The sequence below is a fragment of the Lithobates pipiens genome, unplaced genomic scaffold, assembly GCF_037356315.1.
Source record: "Lithobates pipiens isolate NorthernLeopardFrog02 unplaced genomic scaffold, aLitPip1_a1.2 Scaffold_13, whole genome shotgun sequence".
NCBI classification, from domain to species: domain Eukaryota; kingdom Metazoa; phylum Chordata; class Amphibia; order Anura; family Ranidae; genus Lithobates; species Lithobates pipiens.
In genome coordinates this window covers 348,169,855-348,189,008 of record NW_027507718.1, presented here as the reverse complement: position 1 = coordinate 348,189,008, position 19,154 = coordinate 348,169,855, and the positions used below count along the sequence as shown (strand labels likewise).

The following is a 19,154-nucleotide window of genomic DNA, read 5'->3' as shown; positions in this document are numbered from 1 at the left end:
ACTCGTTGACATTGCTGGAGAGAGATGGGGCTCAGATAAGTAATTAGAGGGTGCAGGGGATTCTACTACACACAGAAGGTTTTTTTTTATCTTAATGCATATAATAATGCATTAAGATAAAAAAAAAACTTTCTGCCTTTACAACTCTTTTAAGTAATATGTAAAGCAGATTCTGTAAACCAATTCTATTTTAATTTTAAAGCAAAATAATCTATTTACCTGCAATACAATAACTATCTTTCATCTATTCATAATTGTAGGTTCCAAACTCCTGCAGTGAACAATCTAAGTATTGCATTTGTAATGTGGAACATTGTATCTACAGTACTGTATTTTTCAAATGCAGGAAAGGATCACGAGGATATACAAGAAATTAATAAATTTTTGCAGCTCCACCAAAATTTCAGCATCAAAGACTTTACTAAAAATTATGGATTTTATCTCAATAACAGTACACTGTTAAAATGTGACTTCTTTGGCATTCCATGTTATCGAGAGGTAAGGTACTATTTTTCTGTTCAAAGAGCAAGGATCAACAAAACAATTTGCAAATGGGTTCTTTGTTGCAGTTAACATTACACACATTGCAGGTTTCAAAGCATTGAACTTAACAATATTGCTAACTTATAGGCATGTTTTGGTTCCTACATGCATCAGTGTTCCTCTGAACACAGGCTCTTAAAGTGGTTCTAAATGCAGAAGGTTTTTTTTTTTTATCTCAATGCATTCTAAGATACTCAGCTGTCCGGCTCTCCCTCCTGATTGGCTGAGACACAGCAGCAGGTGCTATTGACTCCTGCTGTTGTCAATCAAAGTCAGTGAGCCAATGAGGAGTTAAAAGGGGCAGGTCAAGCCATGGCTCCATGTCTGAATGGACACACAGAGTAGTGGCTTAGCTCGGGTGCCCCCATAGCAAGCTGCTTGGTGTGGGGGACACTCGGCAGGAGGGAGGGGCCAGGAGCACCGGTGAGGGACCTGAAAAGGGGGGGATCTGGGCTGCCCTGTGCAAATCCACGGCACAGAGTAGGTAAGTATGAAATATTTGTTATTTATAAACAAAAAAATAAAAAAACAAGGCTTTAATATCACTTTAACTTCTATTGATGTTTGTGCTAAGCCTGAGCAGTCAACATTGCAATATGGCTCTGGCATAGGACTGTTGAAGGATGGGGACATGGGTAAATGTTTGGCCACAATATGATTCTCAGTGTAAAACAAATGCTGTAGATTTGTAATTAACCCAAATTTTGGTTGTTCAAGTATTGAGAAATAAACACCCAGACAATGTACTTCCACCATCAGCCACATCATCCAGGGATGTAGATCCACATCAATCATATTGCCCGCTGACCTGGTCCTTTGCTAGCCTCCCACCGAATGACAGGTCCGATGTATGACAACTGCTGTTATATACAGGGCGGCTTGGTGCTGTCATTGACCATATATGGACATGACAATATTTGGTCAATTACATCACAAGTCCCATATATGGTTAATTACATTATGTGGGAGCCATGCCCCCTTATATATAACAGCTGCCATCTCCTTGCCCTATATTTGGTGGGAGAAAAGCAGCATCAACATCTGTGGGTAGTTTCAAATCAGATAAGATTAATTTGACATCCGCAATACACACGTGTGGTGAGTTTGCTTACGATTCTAGACAACCAAAACTTGTTATAATCATTCAGCCTTTTTTATTATCTTTAAACAGCATTGATTAACGTCATTGACAAGTTAAAAGTTGCACAATTTAGATCTGTTCTCCTTGAGATAGGTCTCGAGGCTGTGGGGTTTGCTGCAGCCCCTCATAAATGCTTGTAGGTTATCATGCAGTGTAGGGTTCTATATATGCAGAAATTGCTCTTTGAGACATAGGAGTTGATTTGTAGTTCACAGTGGATTTGCCTTTAGTAAATAAACTCCATAGTAAGATAAAACTTAAAATGGCTGCAATTCATACAAATGATAGACAGGTCATTAAAATGACCACTTCAAGCCAAATCCCTACATATTTCCCCCATATGGTCATTTTGGACCACCTCCCTGCATTTGCCCACATTAGCCTGGAGTAACACAGGCAAAAGGTGTACATGGTGAGAGACTCCCAAAATATTTGACACCTCATTTGTGGAGATGCCTGGGTTATTAGCCATCTAATCTTATACTCACGTCCTTACCCACTGGTCCTCTAATGTAGGGTTTTCACAAACATCTTATCACTTACTAACTTTGCTATTTTTGGCAAGGCCCCCATCTCTTATTCCAGGACCAAAACCTTAAAGGTGAGCTAGCCCTACATATAAGATTGGAGAACTGTCTCCATTTTGGAGAGAGACACAATAGACCAAGACCCCTAAGCAGTCATACAGAGCTATCACTCAGCTTTATTAATTTCCACACAGCCATTCACTCTCTAGCTAAACAGGAAACAATAGTATTTTGCAGGCCAGTATTCAAGACGTAATTTTGAATCTCCTTGAAGCAGATATATAAGAAACACTTCCAATCTATGAGAAAAAGAGTGCCCTCAAGATCTTTCAATTTCTTGATCAATGGCTTGATTTCAGGCATAAAGCATGTGAAAGTCCAGTGATCCAAAGTCCTTTAAGACAAGTTGTTTTGAAGTTGCACTTTTGGGGTTTGATGTCCATCAGAGGAGATATACCCGTATAATGCTGCAGACTTTTTCCATTCATTCTCTCTTGAGTAGTGATGGACGAACGTTTCGCCCGGCGGTCGTTTCGCGGCGAATTTCCGACTTTCGCCGTCCGCGGGTTCGAACGCCTTTTTCCGTCGTTCGCCCCGGCGGACTTACGTGTTTAATGTATACAAGAACTTTAACCTTTCGTGACACGTTTATCATGTGTTACAGGACAACCAATTGAGACATGACAGCTCATGGACACTTGGACATTCCCCCTAACCTATAAATACACCCGATCCGGTGGCCATTTTACATTCTTTCTTCTGTCACTGTAGGGAAAGGATCCTGTGTGGAGTAGGGACAGAGAAAACGCTAGCTATTTGGTACACAAAAGTTCTTTTCAGGACTGGTATAGGTGTTAGGTCAGCAGCCTGAGTTTCTTTTGTCAGTTTAGATAAAGGGACAGAGCGCTGTATGCTGCTATTTTAGGGACAGCTCAGCCAGATTAGTCTTTCTTCATCATCATCATCATCATCATCATTAGCTGTTACTATCAGGTCCACAAAAGAGCTATTCCAGCTAATCGTTCCAGCCTACTCTTTTTTGCCAATTTGTATAGGGACAGGCAGGAAGCAGTGTGTCAGGCAGTGAGGATAATTTTAAAGACTTGCTGTTACTATTAGTTCCACAAAGGTTCTTTTCAGGACTGGTATCAGTGGTACGGTAATAGGCTTGTACACGTATAATATTCTTTCTTCCAAATATAGAAAGAATATTATACTTGACTGCTGCCCTTCTGCTGCAGTCTGCTAATCATTCACAACTCACTTGTTCCACAAAGCTCTTTATCAGGACTGGTAACTTGGTCTGTCTAGGGTGCTACGGTACATAGGCTTGGGTGCGGTACAGTCTGCTGTTCTGTAAGGACCGCTATCGGTCCACAATACATAGGGTTGCCGTGCACTACTGCTGACCGCTGCCCTATACTGCAGCAGTCCTTCAGCGGTATAGGGACTGACGCACAGTCTGCTAAACACTAATACACAACCTGCTTGGTCCACAAAAGTTCTTATAAGGACTGGTAACTTGGTATAGGGTGCTACGGTACATAGGCCTGAGTGCGTTACAGTCTGCTGTTCTGTAAGGACCGCTATCGGTCCACAATACATAGGGTTGACGTGCACTACTGCTGACCGCTGCCCTATACTGCAGCAGTCCTTCAGCGGTATAGGGACTGACGCACAGTCTGCTAAACACTAACACACAACCTGCTTGGTCCACAAAAGTTTTTATAAGGACTGGTAACTTGGTATAGGGTGCTACGGTACATAGGCCTGAGTGCAGTACAGTCTGCTGTTCTGTAAGGACTGCTATCGGTCCACAATACATAGGGTTGCCGTGCACTACTGCTGACCGCTGCCCTATACTGCAGCAGTCCTTCAGCGGTATAGGGACTGACGCACAGTCTGCTAAACACTAATACACAACCTGCTTGGTCCACAAAAGTTTTTATAAGGACTGGTAACTTGGTATAGGGTGCTACGGTACATAGGCCTGAGTGCAGTACAGTCTGCTGTTCTGTAAGGACCGCTATCGGTCCACAATACATAGGGTTGCCGTGCACTACTGCTGACCGCTGCCCTATACTGCAGCAGTCCTTCATTGGTATAGGGACTGACGTACAGTCTGCTAATCACTAACACACAACCTGCTTGGTCCACAAAAGTTTTTATAAGGACTGGTAACTTGGTATAGGGTGCTACGGTACATAGGCCTGAGTGCAGTACAGTCTGCTGTTCTGTAAGGACCGCTATCGGTCCACAATACATAGGGTTGACGTGCACTACTGCTGACCGCTGCCCTATACTGCAGCAGTCCTTCAGCGGTATAGGGACTAAGAGTTTTGTCACAGGGTGATTTAAAAAATGACAGGCAGAGGAAGAGGCAGGCCCTTCCGCAGGGGTGGTAGGGGTAGGGCAGGAGCAACAGCCTTGAGCCAAAGTGGGAAGTTGCAGAAGGTGCGTTCAATTACTTTAAAGGACGCACCAGACTTGGTTGAGTGGCTCACTCAGCCTTATTCTTCTGCACCCTCCTCATCCTCTCGATCTGCACCCTCTTCTTCACTCTCTGCTATGTGCACCCCCAAAGACACTACCACCAACAACACCACCACCACCACATACCTTCCGCTTGAGTGCAAATGGGGGCCTTCATGCTCCAGTGTTTTAATAGGGACCCCCGTATAAAAAGCATGAGGGTCAAGGACCAGTACTGGGTGGCAACGTACTTAGATCCCCGGTACAAACACAAAATGGCGGAAATGTTACCGCCGTCGCAGAGGGCTGTCAGAATGCAGCACTTCCAGGCCTTGCTTCGAGAAATGCTGCATTCTGCTTTTGCGTGCGCTGGCAGAGGAGCAATTCCCACTCCCAGAGAAGGATTTGCGGGTACCAATCCAACAGCGCCTGCAAGAAGAGGCCGGTTTGAAGATGTGTTGGTGACTTCGGATATGAGGTCATTCTTTCAGCCGACCCATCGACAGGTGTCATCCGGATCCAGCATCAGGGAACGCCTAGACCGTCAGGTGTCCGACTACATTGGGTTAACGGCCGATGTGGACGCTCTGAGGAGTGATGAACCCCTAGACTACTGGGTGGGCAGGCTTGACCTCTGGCCAGAGCTTGCCCAATTTGCAATCGAACTGTTGGCTTGCCCCTCATCCAGTGTCCTGTCCGAAAGGACGTTCAGCGCAGCAGGGGGGATTGTGACCGATAAGCGTACTCGCCTAGCTCACGACAGTGTTAACTACCTCACATTTCTAAAAATGAATGAGGCATGGATCTCGGAGGAATTCAACACATGTGATCAGTAGACCATGTATATGTCTATAAACAATTTTTGGAATCAAGCACACAGACCTTCTTAATTCATTTGGCTCACTTCCCTGACCCAAAAAAGCACACCGTACTATATGCCCCTACCCTCCTCTTTGAAGAGGTTGAGCGGTGTCATATTTCTACTGGGGCTGCTTATTATGAGGGGTTCCCACCATCCCTGTGCTGTGCTGACTTCCTCCTGGGTGTTCTTATTATGAGGGGCTCCCACCATCCCTGTGCTGTGCTGACTTCCTCCTGGGGGTTCTTATTATGAGGGGATCACACCATCCCTGTGCTGTGCTGACTTCCTCCTGGGGCTGCTTACGGTGCTGCTGTCAGCGCTGTATGTCACGGAGCTGCTGTCAGCGCTGTATGTCACGGAGCTGCTGTCAGCGCTGTATGTCACGGAGCTGCTGTCAGCGCTGTATGTCACGGAGCTGCTGTCAGCGCTGTATGTCACGGAGCTGCTGTCAGCGCTGTATGTCACGGAGCTGCTGTCAGCGCTGTATGTCACGGAGCTGCTGTCAGCGCTGTATGTCACGGAGCTGCTGTCAGCGCTGTATGTCACGGTGCTGCTGTCAGCGCTGTATGTCACGGAGCTGCTGTCAGCGCTGTATGTCACGGAGCTGCTGTCAGTGCTGTATGTCACGGAGCTGCTGTCAGCGCTGTATGTCACGGAGCTGCTGTCAGCGCTGTATGTCACGGAGCTGCTGTCAGCGCTGTATGTCACGGTGCTGCTGTCAGCGCTGTATGTCACGGAGCTGCTGTCAGCGCTGTATGTCACGGAGCTGCTGTCAGCGCTGTATGTCACGGAGCTGCTGTCAGCGCTGTATGTCACGGAGCTGCTGTCAGCGCTGTATGTCACGGAGCTGCTGTCAGCGCTGTATGTCACGGTGCTGATGTCAGTGCTCTGTATTACGGTGCTGCTGTCAGTGCTCTGTATCTCCTGCACCCTCTTGTTTGCCTACCCTGGTCCCTGACCTTCCCTCTCCTCCATTGCCTTCATTAGCTCCATAGTCCTGAATTGTCAGAACAATTTCCCAAATAAAAAAAAAATGCTTGTAGTTATCGATCCCAAATTCACCTCATACATGTATTATGCTATTGTCCAGGTGGTGGGACTACGTGCTACCCCCTAATAATTACCCCGTGGCCGCAAATTCGACCTAAAGGTTTGCGAAATTCGCCTCCCATTGAAGTCAATGGAGCCCGCGGCGAACGGTCGTTTTCGCGAACGTTTGTGTCCGTTCGCGTTTCGCGTTCGCGAAACGTCCCGTCGGAAGTTCGTCCATCACTACTCTTGAGGTCCCCGCTTTTTTGTATATTGTCATGAAGCAACACATGATCACCCTAACATTTTGAGTAAACCTTTTAGAACATTCATAATTTTATTTAATTATAAAATAAGTTACCTCTTTCTTCGGAGAGATCTGAGTTTTGGTAGATGGTATCATGAATTTCCCCTTGGAAATCCATCATAGCTAACATCTCTTACTATCTTTCCCACACATAATCACATCTCAAATCAACTGGGCAGCCAATACAAAAATGCACTTTATTTTTAGTAGGTCCCCAGAGGGCACTATTCAAATACATAACATATAGAAATGTAACTTCATATAGCTATTATTATTAACCTCAATCTGGTAAGTCACTGTCAACTTTTAACCATTTGTAGTAATCTTTTCCCTCTTATGCCGCGTACACACGATCGAAATTCTCGTCGGAAAAAGCTCTGATGGTTTTCCCAACGGAATTCCGACTGAATTCGGCTTAAGCTGTCTTGCCTACACACGGTCTCATCAAATTCCGATCATTTATAACGTGGTGACGTACAACGCGTATGACGTGACTAGAAAAAGGAAGTTCAATAGCCAGTAGCCAATAGCTTCTGTCTCGTAGTTGAATCTGAGCATGCGTGATTTTTGGCGTGTTGGAATTGCATACACATGATCGGAATTACCAATAGAAAGTTTTTCCGTCGGAAAAATTGAGAACATGCTATCAATTTTTGGCTGGCGGAAATTCGGACAGCTAAATTCCGATGGAGCATACACATGGTCGCATTTTCCGATGAAAAGCTCTCGTCTGTCTTTTTCTGGCCGGAATTCCGATTGTGTGTACACGGCATAATTTAACATAAACTCTGATTCCAATTCTTCTGCTTATTTTTCTCTGAATCAACATAATATCTACATTTCTAGTTTCCTTGCTAATATACTGTTTACTACTTGATACACTAACAATAAGATTAATATATTTTACCATACACTATTAATTCATGGCATAACATAGGATGACTCATAACACACATATATAACAATTGATCAAATTAAATTGAGTACTGTTCACTTTATGAACTTAAAAAGGCTTGATTCCTCACAAATGTAGTCCAACAGGCTCAGTTAACCATGATATTCCCCATTGCTTAATAACTTTCAGCCATTGAAGCCAAGGCTCCAGGCCTTTATACTACTTTCTGTAGGACTGAAAAATTGTTATCAGTACTGAGCAGTGTCTTGCTGAAGACACAAACCTACCACTAGGCAACAAGCACTCAGTCTCATTACTCAGCACCCGTTGTCAGACATATCCATATATTATAGTACAACGACCACTTTAGTAGCATATAGCATCTTCAGTCAAGCAGAGCCTCACCTGATACTTTGCTTACCACCATTATAGGTCTCCAGTTCTTTAGATGTCGATCTGCCTGAGGCAGATGTGCAATTTATTGAGAATGAACCATAGGGGGCTTATGATAGCCACAGAAACCTGAGGGACTTAATCATATTCCTAGAAAATGAACAGATTTATATCTTTACTAAATCATTACAGTCTTACTTTGGACTGTAAAATTAGATGGAAATAAAACATTTAAAATGTAATCCACAAGATCCAAAAACATTGGCACCTCCAAACTCCAATATACTTTATTAAATGGAGTCCAAGATATGTCAAGGACTTGAACACAAAACTCGCTGAACATGTTCGAAATAAGCTAAGGGTGAGTGTGGAGCCGCATCGAAGGGGGGCAGTTGCCACCCAGGGTTGTCTTAATGTACGGGCTAACCTGGGCACTGCCCAGGGGCCCCAGGTGCATGGGAGGCTCCTGCAGTTCAGTCCTCCCTCTGGCGCTCCTCTAGCAGCACTTTTGTAGGGATTAAGGAAAAACCTTGAAGGTGGAGCATTTGCTGCTTGTGTGTGTGGGATGTGTACTGCTCCGATCACATGGGATGAACAGGAGAGGAGGGCAGCGGGGATCAGAGCAACATTCAGCCCATCTACACAAGCAGTAGGATTGGTAAGACTGTGGCCAGATCTAGGGGCCTTCCCCCCCTGCGCACCCCCCCGGAGTTCAGCTGCACCCCCCCTCCACCACACCTAATGCTGTGCCATCAGTCTCCCATCCCTGCATGACACACAGCTTCAGCACAGGCACTGAGAGCTCCTCCTGCCCATATGATTCCGTTACACACAGCTACCATGTGCACAGTGTAGAGCTGACTGCTACAACGGAACTGCCCTTGTGACCATGGAATTCCACAGGTCAGAACTAAATACAGTAGTCCAATTTACACACTAATATGCCTAGGTGGATATACCAGCCGTTAAGGCAATATACCTTGATCTTCTTGAGGTCGAAGCCTTGTAAAGCAGTAACCCTAATTGTAGCTACTTCTAGGAACCCAAACATTCAAAAGGTTAGTCTGACATCAATCCAAACATAGACAGATTAACATAAAACACATAACTACTCACAGAGATTCTTGAATGGTTTATAGATGTGAGGTTCCACCACCACAGAAGTCTCCAAACATAATAATGATACAATACCTACTGAGGCACCTCTTATTTGAAGAGTTCAATTTGCTAGGGAGGTCTGGAAGTTCAAGCTTCAAACAATCCGAATGAACCGAACTGTTCTCCTTGAGATAAGTCCCAAGGGTGTGGGGTTTCTTGATGCCCCCTGTAAATGCTTGTAGGTTGTCACGCAGTGCTGAATTGTAATGACTATGCAGAATTCTATATGTGCAGAAATAGATTTTTGAAACATAATAAAATCAAAGTTAAAAAAGCTGCAATTTATTAAATGATAGACAGATGATTAAAAAGCCAAACCAAATCCCTACACAGTAGACATCATGACTAACGTGGCTCTATATTGCGGGATGATGTGATTGGCAATGGATTTACATCATGAGGGTTTTTACATAAGCTTTTGCTGTTTAATTTTTTTTTTTGTAAGAAAAGGGAAAAATTGCGCTAACCTCTAGACCCCAAAGTGAAAAGGGTATGTATATATGCAAATCCAAAAGTGAAAAACAAACAAAAAACTTCAGATTGTTATACCTGAAAAAAATCACTTCAACAAATTGTACATGTGTGTACATGTGCAACACTGACCCTCACAAGTAAAACACACTTATGTGGTACCAGTGTTCGTATCAAAGAAAAAGGAGGAAAAAAGGGGACCACTGTGTATTAAAATAAAACATAAAATTATATGTAAAATATAACTGAACATAAATAATGAGCTGGAAGCTCAAACGAGATGTCTAACAAAAAAATATAAATATGTGATACACAAAATAGAGAAATAAATAAATAAAATGATTTAAACAATATCAACACTGTATAATGTCCATATGATTATAGGTAAAAAATATCTTATTAATAGTGCAAATTGTCCATGTAATTGACCGACCACCAGTGATGAATCTTCAAGTGAATGACTGAATTGAAGCAAACTATTTTTTTCTCCAAAGGTGCAATGTGCTCTTAGCCACCACCAAATATATAAATTGGCTCCTTACCAACTTGAGACGACCCCCCATTACAGATGTTTTTTCACTATGTGTTTGACAACGGGGAGGTAACATAGCCTATTCACTGGATACACACACACACACAGACCCCTGCTTCCTCCTGAGATTTGCAGAATTGTGAGCTCCTTACAGAATCTCCTGCACCAAGGAAACAAATGCAGATTTGTCACATGGAAAAAGCATCGCGCTGAGCTGAGAGTGGCATATGGAGGGAAGGTAAAGACAGCTATAGCTCCACCTTGTGGAAGATCTGTGATCGATCAAGTGGTACATCAACCTGAATGCCCATCTAATCCAATTTCATCTGTTGTGACCCTCTGTAATGGGGGGGTCGTCTCAAGTTGGTAAGGAGCCAGTTTATATATTTGGTGGTGGCTAAGAGCACATTGCACCTTTGGAGAAAAAAATTGTTTGCTTCAATTCAGTCATTCACTTGAAGATTCATCACTGGTTGTCGGTCAATTACATGGACAATTTGCACTATTAATAAGATATTTTTTACCTATAATCATATGGACATTATACAGTGTTGATATTTTTTAAATTTATTTATCTCTCTATTTTGTGTATCACATATTTATATTTTTTTGTTAGACATCTCGTTTGAGCTTCCAGCTCATTATTTATGTTGTTATTTTTTACATATATTTTTATGTTTTATTTTAATACACAGTGGTTCCCTTTTTTCCTCCTTTTTCTTTGATACGAACACTGGTACCACATAAGTGTGTTTTACTTGTGAGGGTCAGTGTTGCACATGTACACACATGTACAATTTGTTGAAGTGATTTTTTCAGGTATAATAATCTGAAGTTTTTCGTTTGTTTTTCACTTTTGGATTTGCATATATACATACCCTTTTCACTTTGGGGTCTAGAGGTTAGCGCAATTTTTCCCTTTTCTTATTTTGATTTCTGTATTTTTGGTATACATTAAAATTGCAGCTTCCGACTATTTTGAATTTTGGGTATTCCGTAGCGCAGTTTGCTCCTTATTTTTCTTTTCACAAATTTTTTTTTTGTGAATGAGAAGGGGTACTATGTACCCTATACTTTTCACTTGGTGGGGGGGGGGGTGGCGTATCTGGGTGCCCCTTATTTTAAATTCCCAGATTCCAATAAGTCCCCTGTCCCCAGACCCCTACAAGCACCAGGCCAGGCTTGTGGGGAAGGCATGTGGCCTATTATGGTTCAGGAAGAAGGGTGCATTCTTGTAGCCAGCCTTATCAGGCCACCTATGCTGGGGGACCTCATGCATTTTTATTTTATTTTTGCATGGGGTCTTCCCTAAAATCTATACTGGATGTATGCATTTTTTTTTGGGGGGGGGGATACACAATTTTATTTTTTTCATTTATCCTGTATGCATGTCATTCAAGGTCAATCAGGTATCATATATGCATATTTATAGTGTGCAAAGCTTGCAAAGATGTAAGTATGCAACATATATTTCACTCGAGTTAAGCTTTAAATTAAAATAATTCCTGTTCATGCACAGTTGACAATCCTTTTTTGGATGCTTAATTTTTTTATTGTCAATTTTAATCAGAGTGCTTTAGATGTTCATTGTACCACAGTTTGTTACAGACTGAAACACTATTTCTATAAATAGGATATGTTACAAGCTACTCCTACTGTGCTTGCAGTGCATTTTCATATAACTCCTAATATATATTTTCCTTTATATATATATATATATATATAGATATACATAATTATATTTACTTTTTTCTCTTTTAGGACTTTGAGCATGTTTTTACAGAGTATGGGAACTGCTTCACTTTTAACCACAATACACCTAATTCAAAAAGCATTAATACAGTAGGGAAAGGATTAAGTGTACTGTTCGATATCAAACAGGTCATTATGCAAATTATCTTTGAATCATTAAACACTATAATATACTTTCATTGCAAGCATGTCTGTTTGGTTACATCCCTGGTATTTGGTGCTATAATTTATTAACTGGCTTGTTACTTAAAAAGTTGTGGGAAACTCACTAAATTCAATAATAAATTATCCATATGAATAGCTATGTATGTGCTAGTTACTATACTTTGCTTTTGCTTGCATTGCTTGGCAGTGAAGGGAATCATCTGCTACTTTTATGGGTATGTTTGTGAACATGCTCTTCTGCTGTTAGCATGACCCTCCACATACTCACGCACCCTGCAATGAGTATGATCAATGATTAGTATAGACCAACTTTTTTTTACCCCAGAGGAACCCCTGAACTTATTTTCAGGACATGGGGAACTCATGCTAAACAAATTCATTGGGTCTCAGTGAGAAAAACCCATCCTATATTGCAGGCCAGTGGGAAGAATGCCCCTCTTACAGTGATGGTCAGAAGGTCCCCCTATAGAGCAAAATGATCATCTGAGTCATTCTGGCATTGATCCTTGAACTATGCGGGCATCATCAAATGGGAAGTCAATTCAAGGAGCCCCTAGCAACCTCTGGAAGAAAACCTATGGTTTGATGGAATCCTGGTTGAGAGTGACTAGTATAGAAGATGGGAACTTGTTTCAAACCCCATCAAAGGAAATTCTGCAATTCACATTTAGCGCATTCACAAATATGACCACATGATATAGCACACTTTGTGGTCAACTCGCTAAGAGTTAAATAACGGCGCATACAATGCAATAAAATACTGCATGTAGTAACAATTGTGCAAGTGTTCAATTCATTTAGAATTTTGTGTTAAATACCGAATGTGGTATTGGTTAGATGTAGCGGTAGTTAGGTGACCGCATTAGTTAATACGATAATTTACCGCATTGAGCTGGTTGCAAATGAGCAGGCCGGGAAGCCAGCCGCCATGTCCTTAACAATGGATGACTCATCAGCTGTCAGTGGGTTCCCTGCTGACAGCTGAATGTGAAAAAAAAGCAGACAATTAAGCAGACAATTAAAAATGTAGAAATTGACCCTTTGGGTCTGGTATGGATTTTAAGGGGAACCCCATGCCAAGAAAATGACATGGGGTTTCCCCTAAAATCCATATCAGACTCTTATCCAAGCATGCAGCCCCGCAGGTCAGGAAAGGGGAGGGACGAACGAGCGCCCCCCCCCCCTACTGAACCATACCAGGCCACATACCCTCATCATGGGGGGTGGGTGCTTTGGGTGCCCCCCCACCCCAAAGCACCTAGTCCCCATGTTGTTGGGGACAAGGGCCCCATCCCCACAACCGTGGTTGATGGTTGTGGGGGTCTGCGGGTAAGAGGCTGTAAGAAGGGTGCCCCAGATCCCACCCCCCCATGTGAATGAGTATCGGGCACATAGTACCCCTATCCATTCACCAAAAAAAGTGTCACAAGTAATAAAAACACACACAGTTTTTGACAATTCCTTTGGTAAAAAATGAAAAAAAGGTCCCCGGATGTAAATCCACCGCCAATCACGCTGCCCACCGCCTGCCAGACCCAAAAAAAACAAAAACAAAGATGCTCTTACCATTGATGATGGTTGGCCACCTATTGCAGGCTCCACCATTAGACATTTGTATATAGGTAAGGGGCGGGCCATTTTGCTATGTCACCTGGTGGTCCCATCCCCTTGGGACCATATGGAGTCATCTGTTGTTAAGGACCCAGCGGCTGCTCCTTAGCAACCAGCTATTGTCAAATAACAGCGATTTTTGACAAACACCGCATGTGATACCGCCAGCAAAACTCTGGTGATAAATATCACATGCCTTTTTACTCTCTGGTCCGTTTGTGAATTGGACTTAAGAGCTTTTTATGCAATATTTACCGTCACATTTTTTTCCCGGTAAATACCACACAATTGTTATTTTTATTTTATTTTATGAATTGGATTTTATTTACCGCATGCGATAATGTATGAAAATTAGTAATATGATATTGCATGCGATAAAGCTTAATGAATTGGTCCGATTTAGGTTAAAATGGGCCATTTAACAAGCAGCACATATTTATGAACCAGCCACATATAAAAAATAGGATTTCTACCTGAAATACTTATTCATTCATGAAATTCATGTTCTAGAAGACAGACAAGTATAAATAGGTCCCTAATGTGAGATGCAAATGTAAAGTTGTAAAGTTATATAACACACTGCAACAACTTATTAACTTAAACTGCAACATCTTATTTGCATTTAGCACCCTCAGTGTTACTAATGCCGCGTACACACGATTGGACTATCCAGCGGACTTAAGGTCCGCCAGACAATTCGATCGTGTGTGGGCTCCAGCTGACTTTTTCTTCTCCAAAGTTTGGTAGACTGAGATTTAAAACATGTTTTAAATCTTTCTGCCGAAAGTCCGCTGGACCCAGCTGCTGTCAGGTAGTCCGCTTGACTGTATACTGACCCGACAGACTTCCCAAATGAACGGACTTGCCCACACACGGACTAAAGTCCATTCATTTTGAACGTGACTTCAGGTACGACGGGACTACAGAAGGAAGTCAATGTCACCGCTTTCATCAGCGAGATTGACACCTTGCAAGCCCCGTCACCTGCTATGGGTTTTAAGGGTAACCCACTACGCCAAAAAAACGGTGTGGGAGTCCCCCCAAAGTCCATACCAGACCCTTATCCGAGCACACAGCCTGACCGGTCAGGAAAGGTGGTGGGGACAAGCGAGCGCCCCCCCCCTCCTGAACCATACCAGGCCACATGCCCTCAACATGGGCGGTGTGTTCTTTGAAGAAGGGGGCGCCCTGCGGCCCCCCACTCCAAAGCACCTTGTCCCCATGTTGAAGAGGACAAGGGCCTCTTCCCGACAACCCTGGCCGTTGGTTGTTGGGGTCTGCGGGCGGGAGGGCTTATTGGAATCCAGGAGCCCCCTTTAATATGGGGGCCCCCAGATCCCGGGCCCCCACCCTATGTGAATGAGTATGGGGTACATCTAGGGGAAAAAGTGTCAATAAAAAACACTACACAGGTTTTTAAAGTACTATATTAGGCAGCTCCGGGGGTCTTCTTCCAGCTCCGGGGGTCTTCTTCTGACTTTGGGGGCCTTCTTCTGACTTTTCTGCGCTTTCCAGTTCGTCTCGCCGAGCTCCTCCACTATCTTCACCTCTTTGGCCTCCTTCGTCGTCACCTTAGTCTCCGTCTTCTTCTTCTTCCTTCTTCTGTTCTTCCGATGTTGACACAATGCTCTCTCCCGCTGTAATACCATGGATACAGTGTGCAGTGACTTATATAGGCATACGGGGTGGGGTAACCGGGTGATGTCACATGTGACCCTCCCCTTATGATGTCACAGTCCCAACATGCTCCGCGACTGTGACGTCATAATGGGCGGGGTCACATGTGCGATAACCCGGTGACCCTGCCCCTTATGCCTATATAAGTCGCCGTGCACTGTGTCCACGGCATTAAAGCGGGAGAGAGCGTTGTGTCAAGAGTGGAAGAACAGAAGAAGGAAGAAGAAGAAGACGGCGACGACAGTGACGACGAAGGAGAAAGCAGGGCTCCTCTGTCAACAAAAGAGAGGTAAAAGAGCAGAAGATAGCGGAGGAGCCTGGTGAGAAGAACCAGAAAGCGCGGAGAAGTTGGAAGAAGACCCCCGGAGTCGGAAGAAGACCCCTGGAGCTGTCTAATAAACTACTTTAAAAACCTGTGTAGTGTGTTTTTTTTTATTGACACTTTTCCCCCCAGGTGAATGGGTAGGGGTACGATGTACCCCATACTCATTCACATAGGGTGGGGGGGCCGGGATCTGGAGGCCCCTTATTAAAGGGGCTCCCGGATTCCAATAAGCCCGCAGACCCCCGCAACCAACGGCCAGGGTTGTCGGGAAGAGGCCCTTGCCCTCATCAACATGAGGACAAGGTGCTTTGGGGTGGGGGGCGCAGGGAGCCCCCCTTCCTCAAAGCACCCATCCCCCATGTTGAGGGCATGGGGCCTGGTACGGTTCAGGAGGGGGGGGGGCGCTCGCTCATCCCCACCCCCTTTCCTGACCGGTCAGGCTGCGTACTCGGATAAGGGTCTGGTATGGACTTTGGTGGGACCTCCACGCTGTTTTTTCGGCTTTGGGGGTTACCCTTAAAACCCATACCAGGCGACGGGGCTCACAAGGTGTCAATCTCGCTGATGAAAGCGGCAACATTGACTTCCTTCTCTAGTCCTGTTGTACCTGAAGTTACGTTCAAAATGAACAGACTTTAGTCCATGTGTGGGCAAGTCCGTTCTTTTGGAAAGTCTGTCAGACCTCTGCCAAACGTCCGGTGGGAAGTCCGTTTGTGTGTGTTCGTGTGTGTGTAAGTCCGCTCATTCAGAAAGTTCGCCGGACCTCCACTGCAAAGTCCGGAGGATTGTCCGGCCGCCCAAGTCCGCCGGAAAGTCCGATTGTGTATACGGGCCATAAGTGTAGGTAGATTTAGTTTGGTTCCTCTGTAAGCAGAGGTTAAATTGTGGTGTTGACTATACAGGGCCTCAAGGGTTGTGGCTCTGTTACCTCCCCCTGTTTTTTTGGCAGTCAGGGGAGCCGAATCCAGGGTCCAGTCGTCTGGAGGGGGCCCCTGTGCTGGGGGGGCTCCTTCCCTGGGCAGGAGCAGGAGAAAGCGAGAGAGAAAGAGCAGTTGGAAGTATCACACCCTTTACCAGCCTCAGCTAGGTTTAGCTGAAGCCATCCTGAAAGCAAGACCTGTATAGCAGTGTGCCCATACAGCATCCTCTTGAATTCCAGGAAGGGACTGAGTGAGTACCTTTCATTTCAATTTACCCCAAGCCTGTACAGAGAAAACAGTAAGGCTGTGATACTTTACATGTCTGGGACGAAAGGACAACTTGGATCCAGCACAAAGCAGCCAGAAGCATCCCCACATCTTTAGCTTGGAACGGTAGTAGCCAGGTGCTTTAGCATTTCTGCAGAACAGCACCTGCATTGCCAGTTAGAACCTTTTTTTGATGTTATTCCTGCAGCATCATCATTCCCATGGGTGAGCAGCACCTTTGAAGCCAATTCTTAGCAGAAAGGTCCTCAAGTGTTTATTCAAGTTTTTCAGTTATGGGTATCTCTATTTTCTATCCAAGTTATCCCCTAAATAAACAAAAACAAAAAACAAAAACCTATGAAGCCTTTGAAGGAAATGTGAAAATTCCTGTTGCTTGGCTGTGAGCAAGGGGAAGGCCCGTAAATCCAGCGGCTCCTATGCGAGAAAGAATATTTTTTGTGTGACTGTTGTAGATTTAGTCAATGCTTGATGCACCTTGGGTTCTGGGATGCTTGTAAGTCACTGAACCATCTATCCAAAGACCAAGTGCAACATAAATACGTTTTCAGAATTGGATGGATCATGCACTAATATTGTGTCACAATACATACTGTAGCTGCATGTTTAACAACAACCCTTTAATCTTGGTAACACCTTCAAAAATGCAGGGTTTATCTGTGTTTTCATAGAACTTCTGCTTGTATGTTTTCAGGAAAATTTATATCTTTTCCTCTTGTGTTGAGATGACATTTTGGATATACAGTATATGTTTATTACAGTAGTAACAATGGCTCTTCTTTACCAGACTGAATTCACAGATGATCCAACACTGGGCTTTGTGGATGCTGGGATAACATTTGTGATACACTCACCAAAGATTCCTCCCCGATTTAATGGTTTGGGCTTGCACAGTCCAGTGGGGATGCATTCACATGCTTCCATCAGACTCTACAAGGTATTTATATGTTTAATAGATAGGCAAATGAAGGTCCAGATGTTTTTGTTGATAGATCATTTCCAATGCAAATATATAACTCACACACAGTTTTTAAACAGGAAGAGCAAATTAAAAGGTTTTACACGGCACAGAGGTGACTCTTCAATTAAGTGTGCATATTTAATGCTCTCTCTCAAAGTTAGATGACACTGCTGCAACTCAGCAGGTTATAAAGCCAATAAATGTCAGCTTCCCATCATTAGTATAGCTTTGAAGAATATGCTAATGATGCTGGGGAATTTAGACATTTGAAAATTGTGCTTAGGTACCATTAGATTCAATACGTTCTTAAGCAGATCAAATAGTTTTTGAACAAGCAGAGTCTGTACTGTACTGGTACAAGCTCATGTATAGTCAGAGGACCTTGGGCATTAAACTATACTGTATGCAAACCCATATAATTTAATGTAATCTCCAAAGTCATTTTCAATCTTTTCAAGCCTGTAGCTTTCATTAACATATCTGGAGATCCTGCCATGGAAGTCCTTGTTTGGGGCAAGCAATGCACTGTTCCTGTCTCTAAGTTGTTCTGCGTCATTACCCCGTCCTACTGGCTTCCAGTGCAGACCATATTAGTGATACAGGAAACAATAGTGACATTGAAGTCAGCACAAAGAACCACTGAGAGCTACAGGGTGGGCAGGAGATAGGAACTCCTGGAAGTGTTGACTTTGCAGCAGATTTTGACGCATGGTTGGTCATCAACCATACTTTGTTCAGTATTGCTTGCAGCAGGAGAGGTGAATTTTCACATTCTTGTTTTTTTTTTTTTAAGTTTAGTTAGCATTTTAATTTGTACCTTTAAGCAAGCTATTGTCAGTCAGTTAGACCTCGTGCATACTGGATATTTTGCTAACTCTCCTAGAATGCTTTCCTCCTGGCAGCAGAGATTTGGTAGAAAAAAATGTATAATGCTTGTAACATGTGTTTAGGGTTGTTTATGCAGATTAATTGATTAGGCATTAATTAGTTTGTCAGAATAATAATTTATTCAGGCTATTGAAATTAATTAACGCTCAAGCACTAAATAGTCGTAGCACTTAGACATGTTTAGGTGCGTGGAGTGTTTTCTCTTCCAAAACTCTACTGGTCCTGGGTGGATGGACTTGC

The 19,154-nt window shown here is 43.5% G+C and overlaps 1 protein-coding gene across 2 annotated transcripts in view; it reads left to right on the top strand.

The window, feature by feature from the left end:
• ASIC5 (acid sensing ion channel subunit family member 5) overlaps positions 1-19,154 on the top strand; it is a 98,502-nt gene that overhangs the window by 58,637 nt on the left and 20,711 nt on the right. Inside the window, exons 3-5 of one of the 2 annotated variants that reach the window (XM_077477098.1) lie at positions 261-498; positions 12,092-12,211; positions 17,853-18,002. In XM_077477098.1, the coding sequence (XP_077333224.1) occupies positions 261-498; positions 12,092-12,211; positions 17,853-18,002 (508 nt within the window). The remainder of the gene's footprint in view (positions 1-260; positions 499-12,091; positions 12,212-17,852; positions 18,003-19,154) is intronic. The other variant, XM_077477099.1, reaches the window with a different exon arrangement.